At 34.6% G+C, this 20,009-nt stretch overlaps 1 protein-coding gene across 9 annotated transcripts in view; it reads right to left on the bottom strand.

Annotated features, from left to right (window-relative positions):
* The window catches only part of Pum2 (pumilio RNA binding family member 2), a 71,508-nt gene that overhangs the window by 11,931 nt on the left and 39,568 nt on the right, over positions 1-20,009 (bottom strand). For 6 of the 9 annotated variants that reach the window (XM_055625896.1, XM_055625855.1, XM_055625846.1 and 3 more), the window contains exons 9-13: positions 18,390-18,532; positions 16,406-16,544; positions 14,493-14,636; positions 14,096-14,383; positions 9,419-9,655 (exon numbers count right to left, since the gene is read on the bottom strand). In XM_055625896.1, coding sequence (XP_055481871.1) covers positions 9,419-9,655; positions 14,096-14,383; positions 14,493-14,636; positions 16,406-16,544; positions 18,390-18,532 — 951 coding nt within the window. The remainder of the gene's footprint in view (positions 1-9,418; positions 9,656-14,095; positions 14,384-14,492; positions 14,637-16,405; positions 16,545-18,389; positions 18,533-20,009) is intronic. The other 3 variants (XM_055625890.1, XM_055625882.1, XM_055625875.1) reach the window with 1 other exon arrangement.

A 20,009-nucleotide genomic window follows, 5' to 3' on the forward strand; every position in this document is an offset into this window, starting at 1 on the left:
AGTCAAAAGACCATTAAGATACATCTGTATTTCTTTTCAAATATTCCTGATGAGATTTCATGGCTAGTGGCCTCAAAAACCATTTTTTAAATATTTATTTATTTTCATGAGCGTGCGTGCTTTTCCTGCATGTACATATGTGTGCCATATATATGCCTGTGGCTTCAGAGGTCAGAAGAGGGCATCAATCCCCTGGAACTAGAGTGACACATGATAGTACAATAGATGATAGAAACTGAAATCGAGTCTTCTCTGAGAGCAGTTGACTGCTCTTAGCCACTGAGCCATCACCCCAGCAACTTAGGAAACTATCAAATTTTTATGTAGTATCAAAGTTTGTTCCATAAGTTACGAATATAAATTGTATCTTGAACACACACAAATATATTTATTTTTTCTCTTAGTATTATTAAGTGGTGGTAAAAGACTCAGCTGGTAGCCTGCCAGTGGTGCACACCTTTAATCCCAGCACTTGGGAGGCAAAGGCAGGAGGATCTCTATGAGTTCCAGGACAGCCAGAGCTCTGTAGAAAGGAACCCTGTCTTAACCCCCACTACCAAAAGACTCAACTGGGAAAGTACTGTGAAAAATGTACCAAACTTAGAAGAATCTAAAAAATTTAAGTACACACATACAATATAAAGCAAAACAAAAAAACTCACAACTGTCAAAAAGAAAAAAACGAACCCTTCATTTTTATAGCAAAATTCACATATCTATCAAATTAAAAATAAAAGCCTGAGATCCACAACTTTTTGAGAACCAATCTGCTACCACAAACTGCAGCCCAGGCTGACCTTGAATTTACAAACCTTCCTGCCTAAATGCTTAGTTCAGTCTTAACACTTCAAGTTACAGAAAAATCTGGACTTTCTTATTTGTAATCTATTGGAAAAATTAACCTAAAAAAATTCTAATAACAAACTTGTTAACATCAAATTTACTATAAAGAAAAGCTATTGTTTCCACTGGAATTCCAATAGAACTAAATTATTTAATAAGGTACGGCACCACAAATGTACAAACCTGATGACAGTGAATAAAGGCTGTGGTTTTTCTCAGCCAGAGTATTATATTAAGTATTCAATACTGGATAAATTTGGGCTGTGTAACTAGTTAAATGTTCAGCACTATTCTTGTGTATATTAGGTCTTGGGTTCAATTTTTAGCACTACCAAAAAAACCCAAACGACATTAAAACCAATCTAGAACGGCAGTTAATAAACTACATGAAAAACAGACAATGAATAAGCAATTCACCTCAGTGATTATGAGTAAAACTTGTTATTTATATATTCTACTGAAAGTTTTTGCTTGTTGTTTTTTTCCAGACAGGGTTTCTCTGTGTAGCCTTGGCTGTCCTGGACTTGCTTTGTAGACCAGGCTGGCCTTGAACTCACAGCAATCTGCCTGCCTCTGCCTCCCTGAGTGCTGGGATTACAGGCACCCACTATCACGCCCAGCTATTTAAAATCAAAAAGACCCTTACCAATTAATCATAATTTTAAAATGAGTAATAAAACATTAAGACATTCTCTGAAATAAACTATTTATTTTACAGACAACTAGCAAGTAAAGTGTCTAAAGACAACATAACAAATCCACTTTCCTACCAAGTTACAATATATTAAGTCAAATTTTGCTATTTATAATTAATGCTTTATTATATATTTAAGATTCTAAAATCACAGACGATCCTTTTCATTTATTCACACATATATTAAAAATAAAGAACCCTTTGAGAAATATATGAATAAACCAAATAAGCACAAGTAAAATTTTTTGTCTCATTTTATGACTGAAAACTAGTCATTTCATTTAAAAATGGTTTGTGTATGTAAATGAAACAAGAATCGAAGTTCATGGTCCCTCATTCAGGTATACTATTTTTCTAGGCCACCTCACTGATAAGACTATCTTTTTTATAAATCAGAGTAGCAACATATATGGTCATATATCAGGTAATTAAATGACCACACCTATTTTTGGGTACTCTGTGCCAATGTCAAAATTCTAGTTGCTACAATTGTGTAAGGGTTGGTACTTAACAGCATAAAGTTCTTCAAGACCATCTTGAGTATTCTTGGTTTTACTTTTTCAATTAGATTTCCAAAATCAGTTAATAAATTTCTCTTTAAAAATCTGAAAAGAAATTGATACATTAAATGCTTACATTTAGTAGAAGAAATTTGGTACCTTTATAACACTTTCAGTCTTTTAACTCACAAATACGGTGAAAATGAAATGGAAAGAGGAATAGAAAAAGTAAGGAAAATAGCAACAGTAAATAATCAACAATTAGGTCAGCAAAGCTAGAAAAAAAAATCAAATAAATAAAAATTTAAAGCAAATGCTCTCTACAAAATGTTCCAGGGGTAGACATGAATTTTAAAACACACACACAAAAATCAGACTTAATTTTCTATGTCTTGTCCCATAAATCCCCTCTTCCATTTAAAAATGTAGTGATTCATAGAGTTCAGGCCAATGGAACATAGAAAAAAAAGGGAAGGTGGGATGGGGGAAGCTACATGAGGGAGACAATGGCTGACAAAAGTTAAAGGCTTATATGAACATACAAGGGATCCTTGAGTTAAAAATCAAGTATGCCACTGACATGAAACTGTAACCGAAAATTATTTCTTTTCATACAGAATAGAACATGCAGTAAAGACTGTGTGTTATGAAAGTGCAACCTCTGCTACTGGACACTTAACTGCCAATCACAGCTGCAAGCATTTTACAAACTCTTCACCTTCTAAATGCTTAAGTAGAGTTCAATGCTGAGCATCCTTAGGCTGGTAATTTGAATGGAAATATTCCAATAACAGACTTTTGAGTGGACATAAAGATTCAGGTTTGGGTAAGATGCTCAAATTGTATTAAACATGTGCCTCAAGTGACCTACTGCTGAAGTAGATCAGCCAGGTATTCTGTCTTAAATCTGTGATTATCTTAACTAAAGTAACTGGAGAAATGGTGCAGGATATTTGATTACACTGTGAAATTTGTGTTTTGTTTATTGTTATTGTGCTATTTAGCTGTGGTGTGGCTTAGCCTTAGCATACACCTTTAATCCAAGAGATTTCTGTTTGAATATGGTAAACTGGATTAAAAAAAAAAAAGTCAACCATAGGTCAAGAGGCAGGAGCAATCAGTTGACAGAAGAAAATAGAAGATTATTAAGGAAAAAATACACAGAGAAGAGGAAGTCAGGAGGATGGAAAGAGATACACAAAGGAAGTAGAAGGGAGGGATATTAAATTTGAAGGAGGTTTTTGAGATTGCACTGGGAAGGAGGATTCCTTCTGTGACAATGGCTGAGGAGGAAGGCTACCTGGATGCTTTCTCTGCCTCTCTGCTCCCCAGTCTTTACTGGTAAAATTGAAAAATTGAGATAAAAAAAAAAAAGAGAGAGAGAGAGAAAATATTCACAAACATTAGAACTACAAAGTCATAGATATGCTTAAAGGATTCAATCGTTAATTTTCACTGTCATTTTGACTGGATTTGAAATCAACTAGGAGGCAGACCTCAAGGCTATTATGTGAGGGTGTTTCCAGGGAGGCTTATCTGAGGAAAACTATCCCTAAATGTGGATAACACTACCCCATATTCTGGGCTCACAGAATGAACAAAAACGGATGAAAAATTAGTATTACTAGTCATCTCTTTCTTCATCCCGATTACAAATATAACAAGCTACTATCCTGATGCCAGTACTTGCCTGCTGGAATGAATTATACCCTCAAATAGTGAGTTAAAATAAACCCTTTTCCTCTTACTGCTTCTTTTTAGTTATCTGGTGATAGCCATGAGAAAAATAACTAATACCAAGGGTAATGAACAAAATCATGAGAACAAAAATGAAATCATTCTGTCTTAAAACCAACAAAAGCAAAACTAATAAATTTGTATGTGCAGCCAGGCATCGTGGTGCATGCCTTTGCTCCCAGCATTCAGGAGGCAGAAACAAAACTGAGTTCAAGGCTAGCCTGGTCTACAGAGTAAGTTCCAGGACAGCTAAAATCACATAGTACAAGACCCCGTTATAAAAACAAAATTTTATGCAGAAAGCCAATCATAAATTGTCCTATTGAACACAATTTTAACATTTCTGTATGTTTAACCTTCCCATGAGCAAATAAACAGGTCTCAAGACCTGTTGCTATAGTATCTTAGCAAACACAAAAATGGAGTGCTGAATGTGATGCTCTACAACCCGTCTGTGAATTGGTCATCTAGGGTTAGGAAATATTATTTCATGGAGTAGTTACATAACTGAATCTTTTTATTTTTTTAAGATTTATTTATTTTATGTATATGAGTGTTCTATCTGCATTTACACCTGCCAGAAGAGGGAATCAGTTCACATTATAGATGGTTGTAAGCCACCATGTGGTTGCTGGGAATTGAACTCATGACCTTTGGAAGAGCAGACAGTGCTCTTAACCACTGAGCCATCTCTCCAACCCCACATACCAGAATCTTAAAGGGGCTTAGATAATACCTCTCATGCAAATCTCAAGGATAAATTAAGGAATCTAGACATCTGATGTTATATATTAAACCTTAGGAAAATAAAGAAAATCCCCAAGAGAGTGTAAATAAAGCTAGTTAAAATACAGTACTCAAACACCTTTTAAAATCATTCCATTCCTTAGTAACAGCACAATAGAAAAGTAACAATATTACAGGTCAGAACCGTAGGCTGGCCTCAATTGATTCAATAATAAGTATGAATCTTTTGGGCTCATGTACTCTTTAATTTCTTCATTTTAAATGGACTTATCATTGAGCCAGGCTATGGCTACATTAAGGATGAAATGATGAATATGAAGGTGTATTAAAGAAAAATGATTAACACTATTCAGTTAACACTTCTAAATATTTCATCCTGGCTTTATTCTTTTAGTAGCACTCATACTTAAATGTAACATACCCTTCCTTACAATCAACTTGGCAACATGTGTTCACCGTTACACATTTCCTCTTAAAGGAGTAGCTGAATAAGCCTGTCAAAGTCGGCAATTCTTCCCAAATAACTACTGAACAGTAAAGCAACACAAACAAACCCCTGACCCCTTAAAAAAAAAAAAAAAAAAAAAAGAGGAGGAGGAGAGATCTTAGCAGTAAACAATGACCTGTTTTCAATATAAAACATTCTAGTTAGGAGCAAAGAAGAGTTCTAAAAATGTCTAATCCAGACTGAATATACTCCTAATTTACTTACTTAACATGCAAAATGGTGTTTATACTTAAGAAGTTCAAATAAATATCTAAATAAAAAGAGCATAAGCATTAGGCAAATAAGAAATCACTGACATATTTAAAGGTTATTAAAAGAAGGGTAGGGGAGAAATGCAAGAGGAATCCCAAGTCTAGTTTCAGGTAAAATAATATTGTACATGCTCAATGTGCCTGATGAAGTGTGAAATACAGATGTCCCCTGACTTGGGATGTTACATTCTAGTAAGCCCACTGTAAACTAAAATGTACGAAATGCATCTAACTTGCCATTCAGCATAGCTTTGCCTAGTCTACCATTTATGTGCCCACAACAACATGATCATACACAGTTGAACAAAAATCAACAAACACAAAGTCCGTTTAATACTATTTCACATGACTGACTGACTACTACACTGAAGTGGAAAAGAGTGATTGTATACTATGCTCTTTTATTATAAAATCAATCAGAATTTTACACTGAACCTCAACAGACATGTGGTACACACCTGTAATTCTACAACTTCCAAGGCAGTAAGAATTCAAGGTTAGTCTGAGCTCATATTAAGTTTGAGGTTAGCCCGGGCTACATACAAGATTACCTTTCCCTCACCTAAAAAGTAGTGAGACAGAATTGATCTAAGGTGGCCAGAAATAGTATAACTTTTGGTTCAAAACTAGATATCAATTAATTATTATGAGAGTTAGAGAATAAAAATGATACATTATCCTAAGCACTATAGGAATGGCCTTTTATGATAACTAGAAGTTACAAAGGAAAATTCACCGTAGAGAATTTACAGTGCATGTAAAAGGATGATAATATTGAAGCTACACCACTTTGAAAGCCCTGCAGAAATATTTTAGGTAATGCTCATAAGTTGGCTATAAGCATCACCATCACGTACACTAGACTGGCAATCTCATAAAGGAGACAACCATACATATCTTGATACAGTGTAACAAGACACAAAGTACCCAGAATCACATCTTGCCAGAAGAAGCCTTAACAGCCCACTTACTACCTAACCAAGCTTCTAGATAGGACTCCACTTACAGGAAACACCAGGATGTAGGTACAAGCTTACCACTGTATGGGAAGCAATCGGCAAACTCGAGCATGTGAGAAATTCAACAAGACAATTTCTTCAACAAATGAATGAAAACAAGAAAAAACTATAAATGAAGTAAACTAAACAAAGGCAATCAATGCATTTGGACTGTGACTCAAACAAAATAAGCCAACCAAGAAAATCAGTCAATAAGAAATCAAAGTATAACAATGTTGTGGTTATAGTATTTTAGAAAAAGAAATCTGGTTTTATACTACATATTGAAAGGCTAAGATTAATTTTTCATTCTAAATTCAATATATTAAAAAATACAGGTTCTAAATCCAAGGTTTTTTTTAAATTTTAAAAATATTCAAAACTTATGAACCAAAATAGTTCTCCAATAAAAGTGACTAGCAATTCTATATTTGTTGATCAAATATTTACTCTTTGAAAAAAAATAGTTTTTATAAGCATATTGTTGCTTTTTGGCAGTCTCAGTGGAATTTAAACAGCCAGCAAAACCAAAAGGAGAGCTGGATTTTAAAGTTAAAGTCTCATTAAGAACTTCGAGAGTGCTAATTCCAAGAATCACAGATAACTATAACAGTTGTACATTTATTACTTCAAATCTTGGCCAACAACCTAGAATGAATTTCAACCAGTCTAGTAAAGCAATTCTAGTTAATGCTTGCTCTATGCAGCAAATTCTAGGTCAACCACACCTCAATAGCCACACCCTGTCTCAAAATATAAATACCTCTTATGTCACAAAAGATAGAAGGTTTGCATCACAATTCAATCATAGGAAAATAGAGACTATATTATTTTCATGAATACAGTTTTTATAAAGAATAATAAATTCATGAAATCTGAATTATTTTCAATTTGGTAAGAAATAATTTGTTAAAAATTACAAAAAACTGGGAGCTTACAAAGAAGAAAATACAGGTAATTACTAATTGCAACCAGAAATGACTCTGAACATGATTCCCAGCTGAAGCTTTGCGTACAGCAGTGCTAGGCCATTAACACAGAACTCTTGCTCAGATGTTACTATGTCCCACAACCGACTAAAAATCCTCCTCTAAGTAATTGGGCCAAATTCCTTACTGTCTAAAAAAAAAAAAGAGAGAGAGAGAAACACATCTGGATTGTAATGTAATTACAGACCACTAAAAAGTCACTTCAATTTTTTAGGAAGTTATATAGAATGAGTCTATTTATACAGGCTCTAAGCAAACAAACACACGCATTAACAGTTAACAAAACCTGATCTGCAACTTACCTATGAAAAGATGACAGGACACAACAAATATAAGTTTAACAAACACAAAACTATTGGGCTACACCTGTTTTGTTTTGTTTGTTAAGATTTATTATTTATTATTTATGCAGTATTCTGCCTGCAGGCCAGAAGAGGGCACCAGATATCTCATCATAGATGGTTACAAGCCAACATGTGGTTGCTGGGAATTGAACTAAAGGACCTTTGGAAGAACAGCTAGTGCTCTTAACCTCTGAGTCATCTCTCCATCCCAGGTTACACCTGTTTTGATGGTTCTTCCCTTCTCCCCTTTTGGTTTTTGAACGCAGGGTTTCACTGTGTAACCCTGGCTGTCCTAGAACTAGCTCTGTAGACTAGGTTTGCCTGAAACTTAGAGATCCATCTGCCTCTGCCCAGGATTAAAGTTGTGTGCCCGGAATTTTTATGTTTTGTTTTGTTTTTCAGTTTTTCCAGACAGGGTTTTTTCTCTGTGTAGCCTTGGTTGTCCTGGACTGGCCTCCTTCACAGAGAACTGCCTCTGTCTCCCTGAGTACTAGGATTACAGGCGTGCACCACCACACCAGGCTCATTTTTATGGTTCTTATGTGCTAAACTTCTGCATATATTTCAAAGGCATGTCTTAAGAGCAGGGAAGTCTGGAAACAATAGAAGAAACGAAAGAGCTCTTGTTATTAAGACAGTTGACAATGGAGGCTAAGGCCATAAACTAGGTAAGTTTGCTAAGGCTATAAATAGTGCTTCAAAGCAAACCTCAGGACTCCATATGAATGAACTAATTGAAACATATTTAACATAATTAAAAGAGCAAAAATTTCAGGTTTTGGGATGCAGGACTAGAGTCTTAAAATAAAAAAACATAGCTCACCATGAAACATGAATTAATGATCACTGCCAACAAATACCTTTGTTATGTAGACATTTACTCTATCAAATGAAAAAAAAGTTATATACCCATATACTTGGGAGAGTAAAAGGGGATTACTAACATATATAGTCTGTTTATAATAAATAACAATGTTACTTTTTAAAAATCACAAGATACGTTAAACATTTTTCAAACACATAAAGCCAGCAACAGAATTGTTTAGTTTCAGTTGTACTTAAAAATCACAAAAAATTGAAGCCTAATTTTACTGGCAGAATATTTTTTTTATAATAGGGATTCATATACAGCCTGTGATGTCTAAAAATCCTCCAAAATATATTGATTTTCTTACGGACAAATGCTTCCTAGAAAGAAATAAAGGGTAACCACCAATTAATAATCTGGAGGTGAGGACAATTTTTAACTAAAGATAAAAATAGAAGTTCTAAATGCTTCACCTTTAGGAATACACCATGCTCAAAACACTTTTTTTTCCCTTTAACATATTCAAAAGAAGTCTATCAACTTCTCTAATGCACACACATTAACTGATACTCTCTGGTATAACCTCGTGGTAAAATGGCCAACGCTGTACTAAACTATATTGTTTATATCCCATTACTATATAACTGTTTTCTTATGGTGTGCAAAAACTTGTTATTAAAATTTCTTTCACTATCATGTATATAGTTGACTTTTCAGATGCTCTAGAACACAAATCAAAAGCACAGACAAGAAAAAACACACCATTGTATGTCATAAAAAGAACATAAGATACAAAAGAGGGTCTTTACCTTACTGTATATTAGACCCTCACTTTGAATTTCAGGAAAGTAGAACTTTTTCAAAAGGCTAGTATCTAAAAGCAAAAGCAATTTGGCATGTTTTATCCAACATTCAATATTTTACATATATTATAAACACACACACAAACACACATACATGTATACATACAAAAAAAAGGGTTTTGGGTTTTTTTTTTACCTAAATGCAAACTGGATGAGGATCCATGTGATGAAAGTGATGGCGGTGGCGTAAGTGAATGTCCTGGAGTTTGGCTTGGCAGAGGCATGCCTATTGGACTTGGAGAGGAGGAAAATCCCAGACTATTGTAAAATGGTTGCCCTATGGGTGCTAGGCTGCTACTAGATCTTTTGTACAAGTCAGAGCTAGTAGATAGAGACTCTCTCCTTGTGGCACTACTACTTGCAGAACTGCCAACTGAAGAAGAAATAAAAAAAACCCTAATTACATACAGTGTTAACTGAATAAAACCTATCCCCAACTCTTGCTGGGCAATAACAGAAGTGATCACAATAATTATTTTTAGAAACATTATGGAGAAGATAATTACTGTGATAACTATATATAACAACTTATTAATCATAAAAGGGTATAAATGCACCCCATAAATAAGCAATCCTTAACAGAACAGTCATGTTTCATTATTTCACATATATATATTTTACCACCAACACATGATTACTGTGCTTTAATACCCTGGTATGATTTATAAACTCTGAATTGCAAAGTTGTCGGTTTTAGGGCAGAGTAAAGATTAAATTCAAATAATATTTGCTTTGGTCTTTTCCTAATGTCTGGCACCTGTTTTTATTTTATTTTTTTTTAATTTCAACTCAATGCCAAAAAAAGATTATCTTAATAAATAGATTATTCATAAATTTCCCTCACCAGTCATATCTTATTTGGATTTCAGCTGAGTTCAAAATGAAGCCCTTTAAGTCCATATTGGCCCGAATATTACTAGTTGGTTATGAAATACATTTGGTGCTAACTTCTCAGTGTTGTTCACATAACTTGTTAAATAAAAATCCCCAACCACCAAACTTTCTCTTGGAAAATCAATGTCTCTCTTTACTAGACCAAACCAAAACCACATCTTTTCTTCTTAACCCTCCCTCAGGACCTGTCATTTCTTAAGATTCTAGAACTGGCCTCCTGAGCTCCTTATTCAAGCTAAAAGTTCCCCCATCCCTGAACTAGCTCTGAGTACATGCTCAGAAGAACAATCCAAGATCTGGCTTGCATGTTGACAATGCATGTATGCACGTAGCATGCATGCAGACAATCAAATCCTGTATTGAGTAAAGAAAAGGGATGGCCAAAACCCTATCTAAAGACTTACTTATAAACAGTATTTTCAAATAAATTTCCTTCTTATTTTAAAGTATTAGTCTCTTTTAACCAAATACTTTTTATATACTAGAGAATTTCATGTAACATTTCTTTTTTTTCTTTTTTGGGTTTTTAAGACAAGGTTTCTCTGTGTAGCCCTGGCTTTCCTGGAACGCACTCTGTCCCAGGCTTGGCCTTGAGCTTAGATAAGTGCCTGCTTCTGCCTGAGTGCTGGGTGTGCACCACCTTTGCCCAGCCATGTAACATTTCTGAACCTGACAAATATGTTTAACCCCCTTACAAGCTCTATATTCGGACCAATATGGCAATTCTTTCCAAGGAATTGTAAATCCTATTAAATCTTGGTTTTATATTGCAAGTCATATATATAAGTAAGTCACACACGTATTAAGTACATCATACCCAGTATGGATTAAAGAAAACTAGAGAACATAATAAGTAAACTAAGATGAGATTGTAACAGATAGGAACCACGATTATCCTGGTCTTGTCAAATTCAATTACCTATGCAGAAAAGAAGGGAGGGAGCTTATGACACTGCACCAGGCAAAAGATTATAATGTAGTATTTTACTTTCATAGCATCCAATGCAGTTTTTAAAACACTGGTCATGTTTCATGGAAATTTTCACATTTTAAGACTTTATATATGATAGCTAAGATTCACCAAAAAAGCTACATGAACTTCAATAGTAAAACTCAAGCCTTAATGTAATAAATCTTTTGAGCTGGTATTGGCAAAATTATCAATTATTGCTATATCAAATATGCTAATTTAAAAGGACACTGTCAAAGTGATGACTTGAAATGTACATTACATATTATATCTAAGATTCCTATTTATTTTACTAAGGAATTTAACTAAGGAAAAAAACAGCTTTCAATCGAGTACAGCAGCATTATCATTCCTTTTGCAAATAATCAAAAGAAACTGGTTATGATACACGCAATATATTCCTCCAAAAAAGAAAAATCAAGATAAATCTGTTTTAAAAAATTCATTAGTTACTTCAAAATATAAAGCTCTTTAAATTTTGTTCTGTGCGTTAATTACCTGCAACACTGATAAAAAAATTATCTAAAATACTAAGAAGGTAGACAAATGCTGGAATCACTACTCAATCATCAACTATGCATAAAATATTAATCACGCTTTCAAGTAAAATATCACTCTAGAAATAACAGATTATAGAAAGAAAGGTTTAATTGTTACATTACAGTAGCTACCGCTTCCTGGCCAAGTGTATTATAAATTGGGGTGTTCAATACTACTCAAAAATAAAACTATATGGTAAGAAAATCTATGTACAAACAGACAACTATGTATGCTAGCTTCCACTTACATGTGCAATTGTGTGACATGGCAGTACATATGTATAGCACTTGAATAGACTCTTACAAAATGTCCAAAAAATTAGAGAACATGAAATTTGACTATTTAGAGGCAGTTAAAAGTGCTAAGTATAATGCTCCCTATTTTTATTTTCTAATTTAAATATTTTATTTAATTTTTACATGGTACTAAGAATTGAGTCCAGGGCCTAACACAAGCTAGACAACCACTCTAACCCTGAAGTATATGCCTAGTCCCAAAGTTTCTAAAAGCAAGATAAAATTGCTGTTTCCCAGGCCAAGCATCAGAATTCAGCATGTGATGCTCAAAAGTAAGTGAGGCATGAAGGTTAGTTCTGAGACCAGTGCCTTAAGGTAAGAGATAATTCCTAACTCTGGGACAAATGGGAATCTGAGAAGAACCGAGTAGAATGAGCTACAAATCTGTACTAGAGCATCAATAGCATGTATTAAAGAATATGGAGTTATCAAAGGTGTTTCCCACCCCGGATTATAAAGGGACAATATCTGTAGTTTAGCAACTAGTTTTGTCCAGGATATTTCTAAGTTAAGCTGTATGTTCTATCAGTTTTGCTAAAATATTTAAGATTCTTTGGGGATAATGGCTCAATTGTACTAGAATCAAAGAATGCATCTTCAAGGGAGTGCATCATTATCTGGACATAAAAACAATCAACTCCAAAAGGAATGAAATAAGCAGAAAATTTAAAGGATTGGGCGGGAGAGTTGGCTCAGTGTCTAAGATCACCAGCTGCTCTTCCAGAGGACACAGGTTTTAAACCAAGCATCCACATGGTAGCTTACAAGCAACAATAACTCCAGTCCCAGAGGGTCTGACACCCTCTTCTGGCCTCCGAGGGCACTGCACACCTGTGGTGCAAAGACATACATGCAGGTACAACACCCATACACATAAAATAAAATGAAGAAAAAAAAAATTTAAAGAGTGAACACAATCTCCAAATCCACCAGATTTGCCCTAAGGTGTGCTCATTATTTAGGAAATTTTATTAGACAAGTATGGCATTCCTTTATTATATTTCTTGGAACTGAAAGTGCCTTTCATTTCCTACAAGTTTACGGCTGTTCTAGGTCATTCTTACTACAAAGATTAATATTAGTTCTGAAGACACATCAAGAAAATGGCAAGCATCTGATAACTAGCACTGCATTAGTTTTGCCATTTTCTTTTTTTTCTGAGAGTGAGACAAGGCCTCGAGTAGCTAGGTTGGTCTCAAGCAAAAGATGACCTTGAACTTCTGATTCTTATATCTCTACCTCTAAGTAACTGGAATTATGAACTTGCACCACCACACCCAGTTTATGTTGTACTAAAGATCAAACCTAAGGCTTTGTGCATGCTAGGCAAGCATTCTACCAACTGAGCTACACCCCCAGATCCATTGTCATTTTCCACATCAGAAAAGAAGCTCAAGTGGAAAGAAAACTGAGGGAAAATGATTAGGGATTCTAGAATATTAAATACAAATGTTAAGAATTTTAGATTTTAGGGAAAAAAAATCCTTTGAAGTCCAAATTCATATATGTGGCCTCTTGTAAAGCTATCTATCATATCAACAGAATTAGGGTAAGCTATCCTTACCTAATGTAAGGCTGTTTTAAAATTATGACTTCTTATTCCAAGTAAGAGACAATCTATTACACTAATTTTAATGAAAAAAAAAAAAAGCTAAATAATTTTAAGTATACTTGTAGTTTCTTATGGGATTGTTTAGGGATTCAACATATATTTATTTAAATAAGACCAAATATAGAAAACCATAATCAGCTACCCAAACCTAGTAAGAATGTACAACCCAATAATGACTACGTTTGTTTAAAATTATCCAAATGTTAGGATGGCCAAGTATTTACTTCTTCCAACATTATGGAGAATAAGGAAGAGCTAGTGATTAGTAATATTTAGAACTAAATTCTTAAAAGCTGGGGCAGAGGAGCATGACTGCTGGAATGAACTAAACATTTATAAATGGCTGAAAGATTAACAGAAATTTTACAAAATTAACCTAAAAGTCCCATAATTTATTCCTATCCCTTCTACACTATGTTATTACTGTTTAACTCTTTATATTAAAACTCAAATACCTCAAGTAAACTTAGCAAAGTACACTTGTTTTAAAAACAAACTTACCTGATGAGCCAAATCCACTGAGAGCTGACCCTATAGCAGCTCCCAAAGAGCTACCACTTCCAAAGCCAAGAGATGTACTTCCAGGTTGGCCAGGTCCGTGAGAAAATAAAGAGCTGCTCTGGGAGCTGTTAGTCAAAGAGCTGCTCCCATAAAATGAATTAGACTGCAGGTTAGTGCTCGGCTGCTGCTGCTGCTGCTGCTGTGGTGGCTGAGTGCCAATTGGCCGAAACAGACCATTTGTGCTGCCTGTAAGACTACTTGCATTTCCTCCAGCTGCTGCTGCTGCTGCTGCAAAATAAATTTCAGATGCATCTTGAAACTACCCAGAAAAAAAATTTAAATATACTGAACGCCAGAAAAGTATCTATAATCTCTAAAAAGGGCCAGCTGCACTTACCAGCTTGTGCTGCTGCTGAACTAATTAAGACAGGTGTTGGAGCCATTAATCGTACTGGAGCTCCAAGCCCAGTTCTTGCTCCAGGGCCAACCACTAAGGCACCAGTCTGATCATAATAGGCAGTTGGAGCTAGTACTTGATAGCCTAGATAACATCAAAACGAGTATTTATTAATGAAAACACTTTAGAACATAAAATATGAATATTTACTTTCCCTTATACTGGTGTTTTGTCAACTATTTCATCCTATTACTACCAAACCTTTGAATACTGACCATGGAAAAATACACCTAAGGTATTCTAAAATATATTTTTAAAAGGTAAAATAATTTACTTTTATTGGTATTTTGCCTGCATGGTGTCTGCATGAAGGTGTAATCTTGGAGTTACAGACAGTTGAGAGATTCTATGTGGGTGCTAGGAATTAAACATGTGTCCCTCTGAAAGAACAATATTCTTAAATGCTGAGCCAGCCCTATTCTCAAAATTTTTATGGAGGTTCCTTTATCAGTCTTTTTCTTACAGATTATGAAATGAGTTCTTTCCTTAAAGCAGAAGCTACAGGCTACAAGAACTAAAAATTAAAAAATGTCACCATATGGTCAGTTATGAAGAGAGAGGCTAGAAAGACTAGGGGAAATGAATTACAACACTGTAAAGAAAAAGCTTATCATGTAAATTTTAGATCAATACCTCATTATCAACATTCCCTTCACTGCAAGCATTGCTTTAAAATCCTAAAATATGGGAGCCGGAGAAATGGCTGAGAGGCTAGGAGCGCTCTTGTAAAGAAAACAGGTTTAGTTCCCAACACATATATGGCAGCTTATGACAATTTTCAAGGGATCCAGCACACACACGTAGGCAAAAAATAAATAAATAAATTGACATATGCAAAGTAAAAATAGGGTTTTGTTGTTGTTGTTTTTCTGAGACAAGGGTTTCTCTGTGTAGTGCTGATCCTGCAGGAACTTGTTCTGTAGACCAGGCTGACTTTGAACTCAGAGATCTGCATGCCTCTGTCTCCTAAATGTTGGATCAAAGGCGTACACACTACCACAGGCTGGCTGAAAATAAATATTTTTTAAAAGGTTCTGTGAGTTAGTTGCCAGTTGGTCTACATAGTGAGTTCTAGGACAGATACAGATACAGCTACATAGTGAGACCCTGTCTCAACCCCTTTTCCAAAAGTTTAAATTTTTTTCAAAATATAATCTGAACAGGTAACTGTTCAGATTGCTAAGAGTCTATTTGTAAAGATTCTCACACAGGCATTCAGCTTTACTGTAGGCTTGTGTGTGAGGAAGACAACATTTTCACCTTACTTAAAAATACAGGAAAGTTCACCTCTAAGCAGCTTCTCAAGGAATTCCTCCTCTGAACCAAAAAACACAAAATGACTCATGTGACAATTTTTTTTAGTTTTCCAAGGGGTGGCACATAATAAACACTGCTCCAGAGGCATAGGGAAGAAGTTAATAATAGATATTTGAGGCCAATAAGGTTTAATTCTTTCCTGAAATTCAGGTTGAGGTTTGCCTTACACAATGACAAGAGCTTAATAATTACCTATAGAAACCTTAACAACCACCTAACATGCATGCTCTTAGTAAGTTTTAAAACATGGAACATGCCAAATTAGACCAACAGCAGTTCTGAGCTATATTTATCACAACCATGCAGGAGCAAAGACAGAGTAAAATTATAATAGCAAAATGGATTCAGACAAATTCAGTTCATGTTAACGAACTATGCTGAGATAAATAATTTATCATTGAGACTAACACTTTCACATGCATTCTAAGTAAATATAGTAATCCCAATATAGTATGCACAATACTAAAAATCTGGGCCTCCCCCCACCCCGAATCACCCAAGCAAGCAAATGCCACCTCCCCAAACTACTTATATACCTGGCATGCCTGCAGCAAGACCCTGACCAAAAGCCAAAGTTGGGTTTGCAGCCGCAGCTGCTGCAAGTGACTCTGCTTGCTGCCCTTGCTGGCCCTGGCTGGGAGTAATAGGACGCTGACCTGCTCCAGGACGAAGAACCTAGAAAGGAGAAATGACTGTTAAAATCAATATAGTAACAAACCATCTTAAGGCAACTATGTACTTATCACAAGTAGATTTTAGATATTCTTTAAAGAATGAACTGTAGATTTTTCCTGACAAGTAATAAATAATTTTTACCATTAAAACAACACTACTGGTTCTTGAAAACTATAAAGCAGCATGGAGGTTCTAGGTCTTTGGATAAAAGTTACTTCTCATGGTTATGCTTTACTGGAGGACTAGTCTGTTTAAATTATTTTCTAAGGCTGCAAATTGAAACCTGAGATACTTAATTTGTCTTTATGATAATGTGATGGTAAGTAACTGAACCAACCAAAACACCAAACAACAACAAAAAAACACTCACAAAAATAAAATAAAATAAAATAAAATAAAATTGAAATTCGAGAAACTTTAGCAAAACAAACAAAAAACCTCATTTAAATATGAAACCTTAGTGTGAAAAATAACAAAGTAACTTAAAAAAAAAGGTAGAGCGCTCTTAAATAAAATACAGCCATGATTAAATTAATAATATATTTTACAAATATACAAATAATTAAGGGCAGTGGATTCATTCGAAGTTTACACACAACACACCTGGCCAAAGACACAGGTTAAAAGGTAAATTATTAAATGATGCTATATGATATACTAAAGGCCGAGCTAAATTATAGCTTACACAGAGCACTATATAAAAATAGCATTAGAAAATATTAAATAAAATTCATAGCAAAAACTAGTTAGCAAGTAAGCAACAAGGTACTTATAAAGTTGCCTTTGTAGAAATAAGATGAAAATAGCAGCCAGAATTCTTATTTATCAACACTGTGCTTACATTTATCAGGAATATTTTATTTCAAGCCCTTTCAAATATTATCTATGGAGGCTCAGCTAGGAGTAGTATCTCTGTGAGTTTAAGGCCCTCGAAGGCTATATAGTAAAGCCCAATCAAAAAAACTCCACTAATTAATACTTTGAGTAATTAAAGGTAATTTGTAGTGAAAATGCCTCACCTTTAGTTGATTAAAAATATAATGCATTTAAATATGTCTCCCTTTACTAAACAAAATATTATGTAACAACTTAAACATCTGAAGACAAATGAAAGAGCAAGCTCTTTGATAAGGATATCAAGAATGTATATTTTTTGAGCTGGGCATAGTAGCACACGTCCTTGATTCCAACACTCGGAAGGAAGAGGCAGGCGGATCTCTGTGAGTTCGAGACCAGCCTGATCTACAAAGAAAGTCCAAAGACAGTCAAGGATACACAGAGAAACCCTTTCTCAAAGAATAAAAAAAAAAATTTAAGTATTTTTTGCTGTTTCTTGAAACAAGGCCTCACTAATCATGATGGGCTGGCTTCAGCTTCCTGGTGGTGATGGCGATTAAAGACACTCACCACTTCAGGCATATTAGCATTAGCACTTCAGGCATTTTATCACTTTTCAGAAGTGATAAAAATAAACTTTAAAATTGCTAGATATTTGAAGAAAACAAAATAACAAATAGAACACAAGAAACCTTGTTTTGTTTTTTTCTGAGACAGAGTTCTGTTTGTGTCATCTTGGCATTCCTGGAATTAGCTCTATAGACCAAGCTGGCCTCAAACCCATAGAGATCCACTTGCCTCTGCTGTGATATAAGGTGTTTGCAACCAAGGTCTGGTCACATCAAACCTTTAAATAATGATCAGAAAATTAAAATAATAAAAGTAAGTAGTTGTGCATTAATAATATACTAAGCACCATGCTTTGAGGAAACAAGACATCTTTTAAATGCCAAACACTCGAAGAATTTAAAAAATCCTGAGGCTATTATTTCATGAACAAAGGCCTACCTGCTGCTGTCCAGGCTGAGCTTGTGATGCTGCTTGCTGATTGGCTGTGCTGTTTGCCGCAGCTGCAGCTTGTTGCTGAAATAAATTGGCTGGATACACCCCCCATGGAACACCGTAATACTGAGGTGGAACTACTGCAGGACCTAAACCCCACACAGCCCACCAAAAGAAAAAAAAAAAAAAAATCACTAGATTTTATATAGATCAGTTACCATTAAATTATAAAAGGAGACAATCATAAGACTATAAAAGTTTAAAAGCTGACTATAACTTTATAATCTTTCTGCACACTTATACCACAATCTTTTTCTGATTCTATTAAGACATTAAGACATATCATTCAGGTATGGATTTGTTTGTCTTTGTTAAATTGACAGTCCCAGTCTGTAGCCAACTGGTCTCAAACTCATGTCTTGCACCAGCTTTCCAAGTACTTGTACCATCACCATATCCAGCTTAGTACTGATTACCAAAGAGTGTGCATGACACCATGGCCTTACTGAATAGACTTGAAGCAAAACTCAAGGCCACCTACCCATGAACCAACGGTTGCATACTCGCATGCACTGACTGCCAATGTACGGCAGTCATTGTTAGACTGATGTTACTTGTGATGTTAGACAATGTTACTTGTGTCTACCTAGTATAGACACAAGTAACATTGTGATACATTAGCTCATAAAACTGTAACACTTAAGAATTCATTAATTCAGAAGAATATTTTTTATTTAAAAAAAATTTTAATTTTTAGTGTGTAAGAACACTAGGGAACAGGCTTGCAAGAAACGAACAGTATATAAAATGTAAGCCTTTAGTTTAAAGACATTTTTCCTATTTAAAATAGAATGAGTCACCATCCTTACAAGCAACTCAGAGTTATATAAAAATAAACATTGAGACACCAGTGTTTATGTGGTCAGAGAAATGAGACTAGGTAGTCAAGACAAGAACTAGATGATTCAAGCAAAGAAAATATGAGTAAAGGAAGGCAAACTAGGAGAAACAGAAAACTGCTTCTGATTTATTTTATTCCAGATATTTGATTAAATAGTTTATACAGAGCAAAAAAGTTCCACCAAAAAGGTAATAAGTAAATATCCTGATTTCTGACAGCCACAACAAACGTGCTGGTGCCACATCAAATCAAATTAGGGCAATTAACTTGTTTACTTTAAAAACCCAATTTCACTATTTTCAACTTAAAAGTATTTTAGAAGAAAATAAAGCCTGGCATAAATACCAACTCACTCACATTAAAAGCTCTTACGAAGTTAAAAGCAAACTATATTTCTAAATATAGCGATTTAAACACAACCTATGGTGAAGAATGTCAGAACACATTAAAAAAAATGCAAAGAAGTAATACAGTGTAAAAACAAACTCAGTCAAACTACCAGGATCCACTCTATTCAACATAGGCAGAAATTAGTGTGGCTGCTGAGCAAGAGTCCTAATCAATATGTGCTCTATAAGTACATTAGGATCCTGGAGATTTAACGTAAAGAGCAATACAAAATCTATTAATATTTAAAAAATATTAATTAGATATTAAAACTACAGTATTTGACACTTTGGACATCTTGGATCAAATCACATACAATACTGAATTATTTTTATCTG

The sequence above is a fragment of the Psammomys obesus genome, unplaced genomic scaffold (genome assembly GCF_907164565.1).
Source record: "Psammomys obesus unplaced genomic scaffold, mPsaObe1.curated_primary_1811, whole genome shotgun sequence".
In the NCBI taxonomy this organism is placed as follows: Eukaryota; Metazoa; Chordata; class Mammalia; order Rodentia; family Muridae; genus Psammomys; species Psammomys obesus.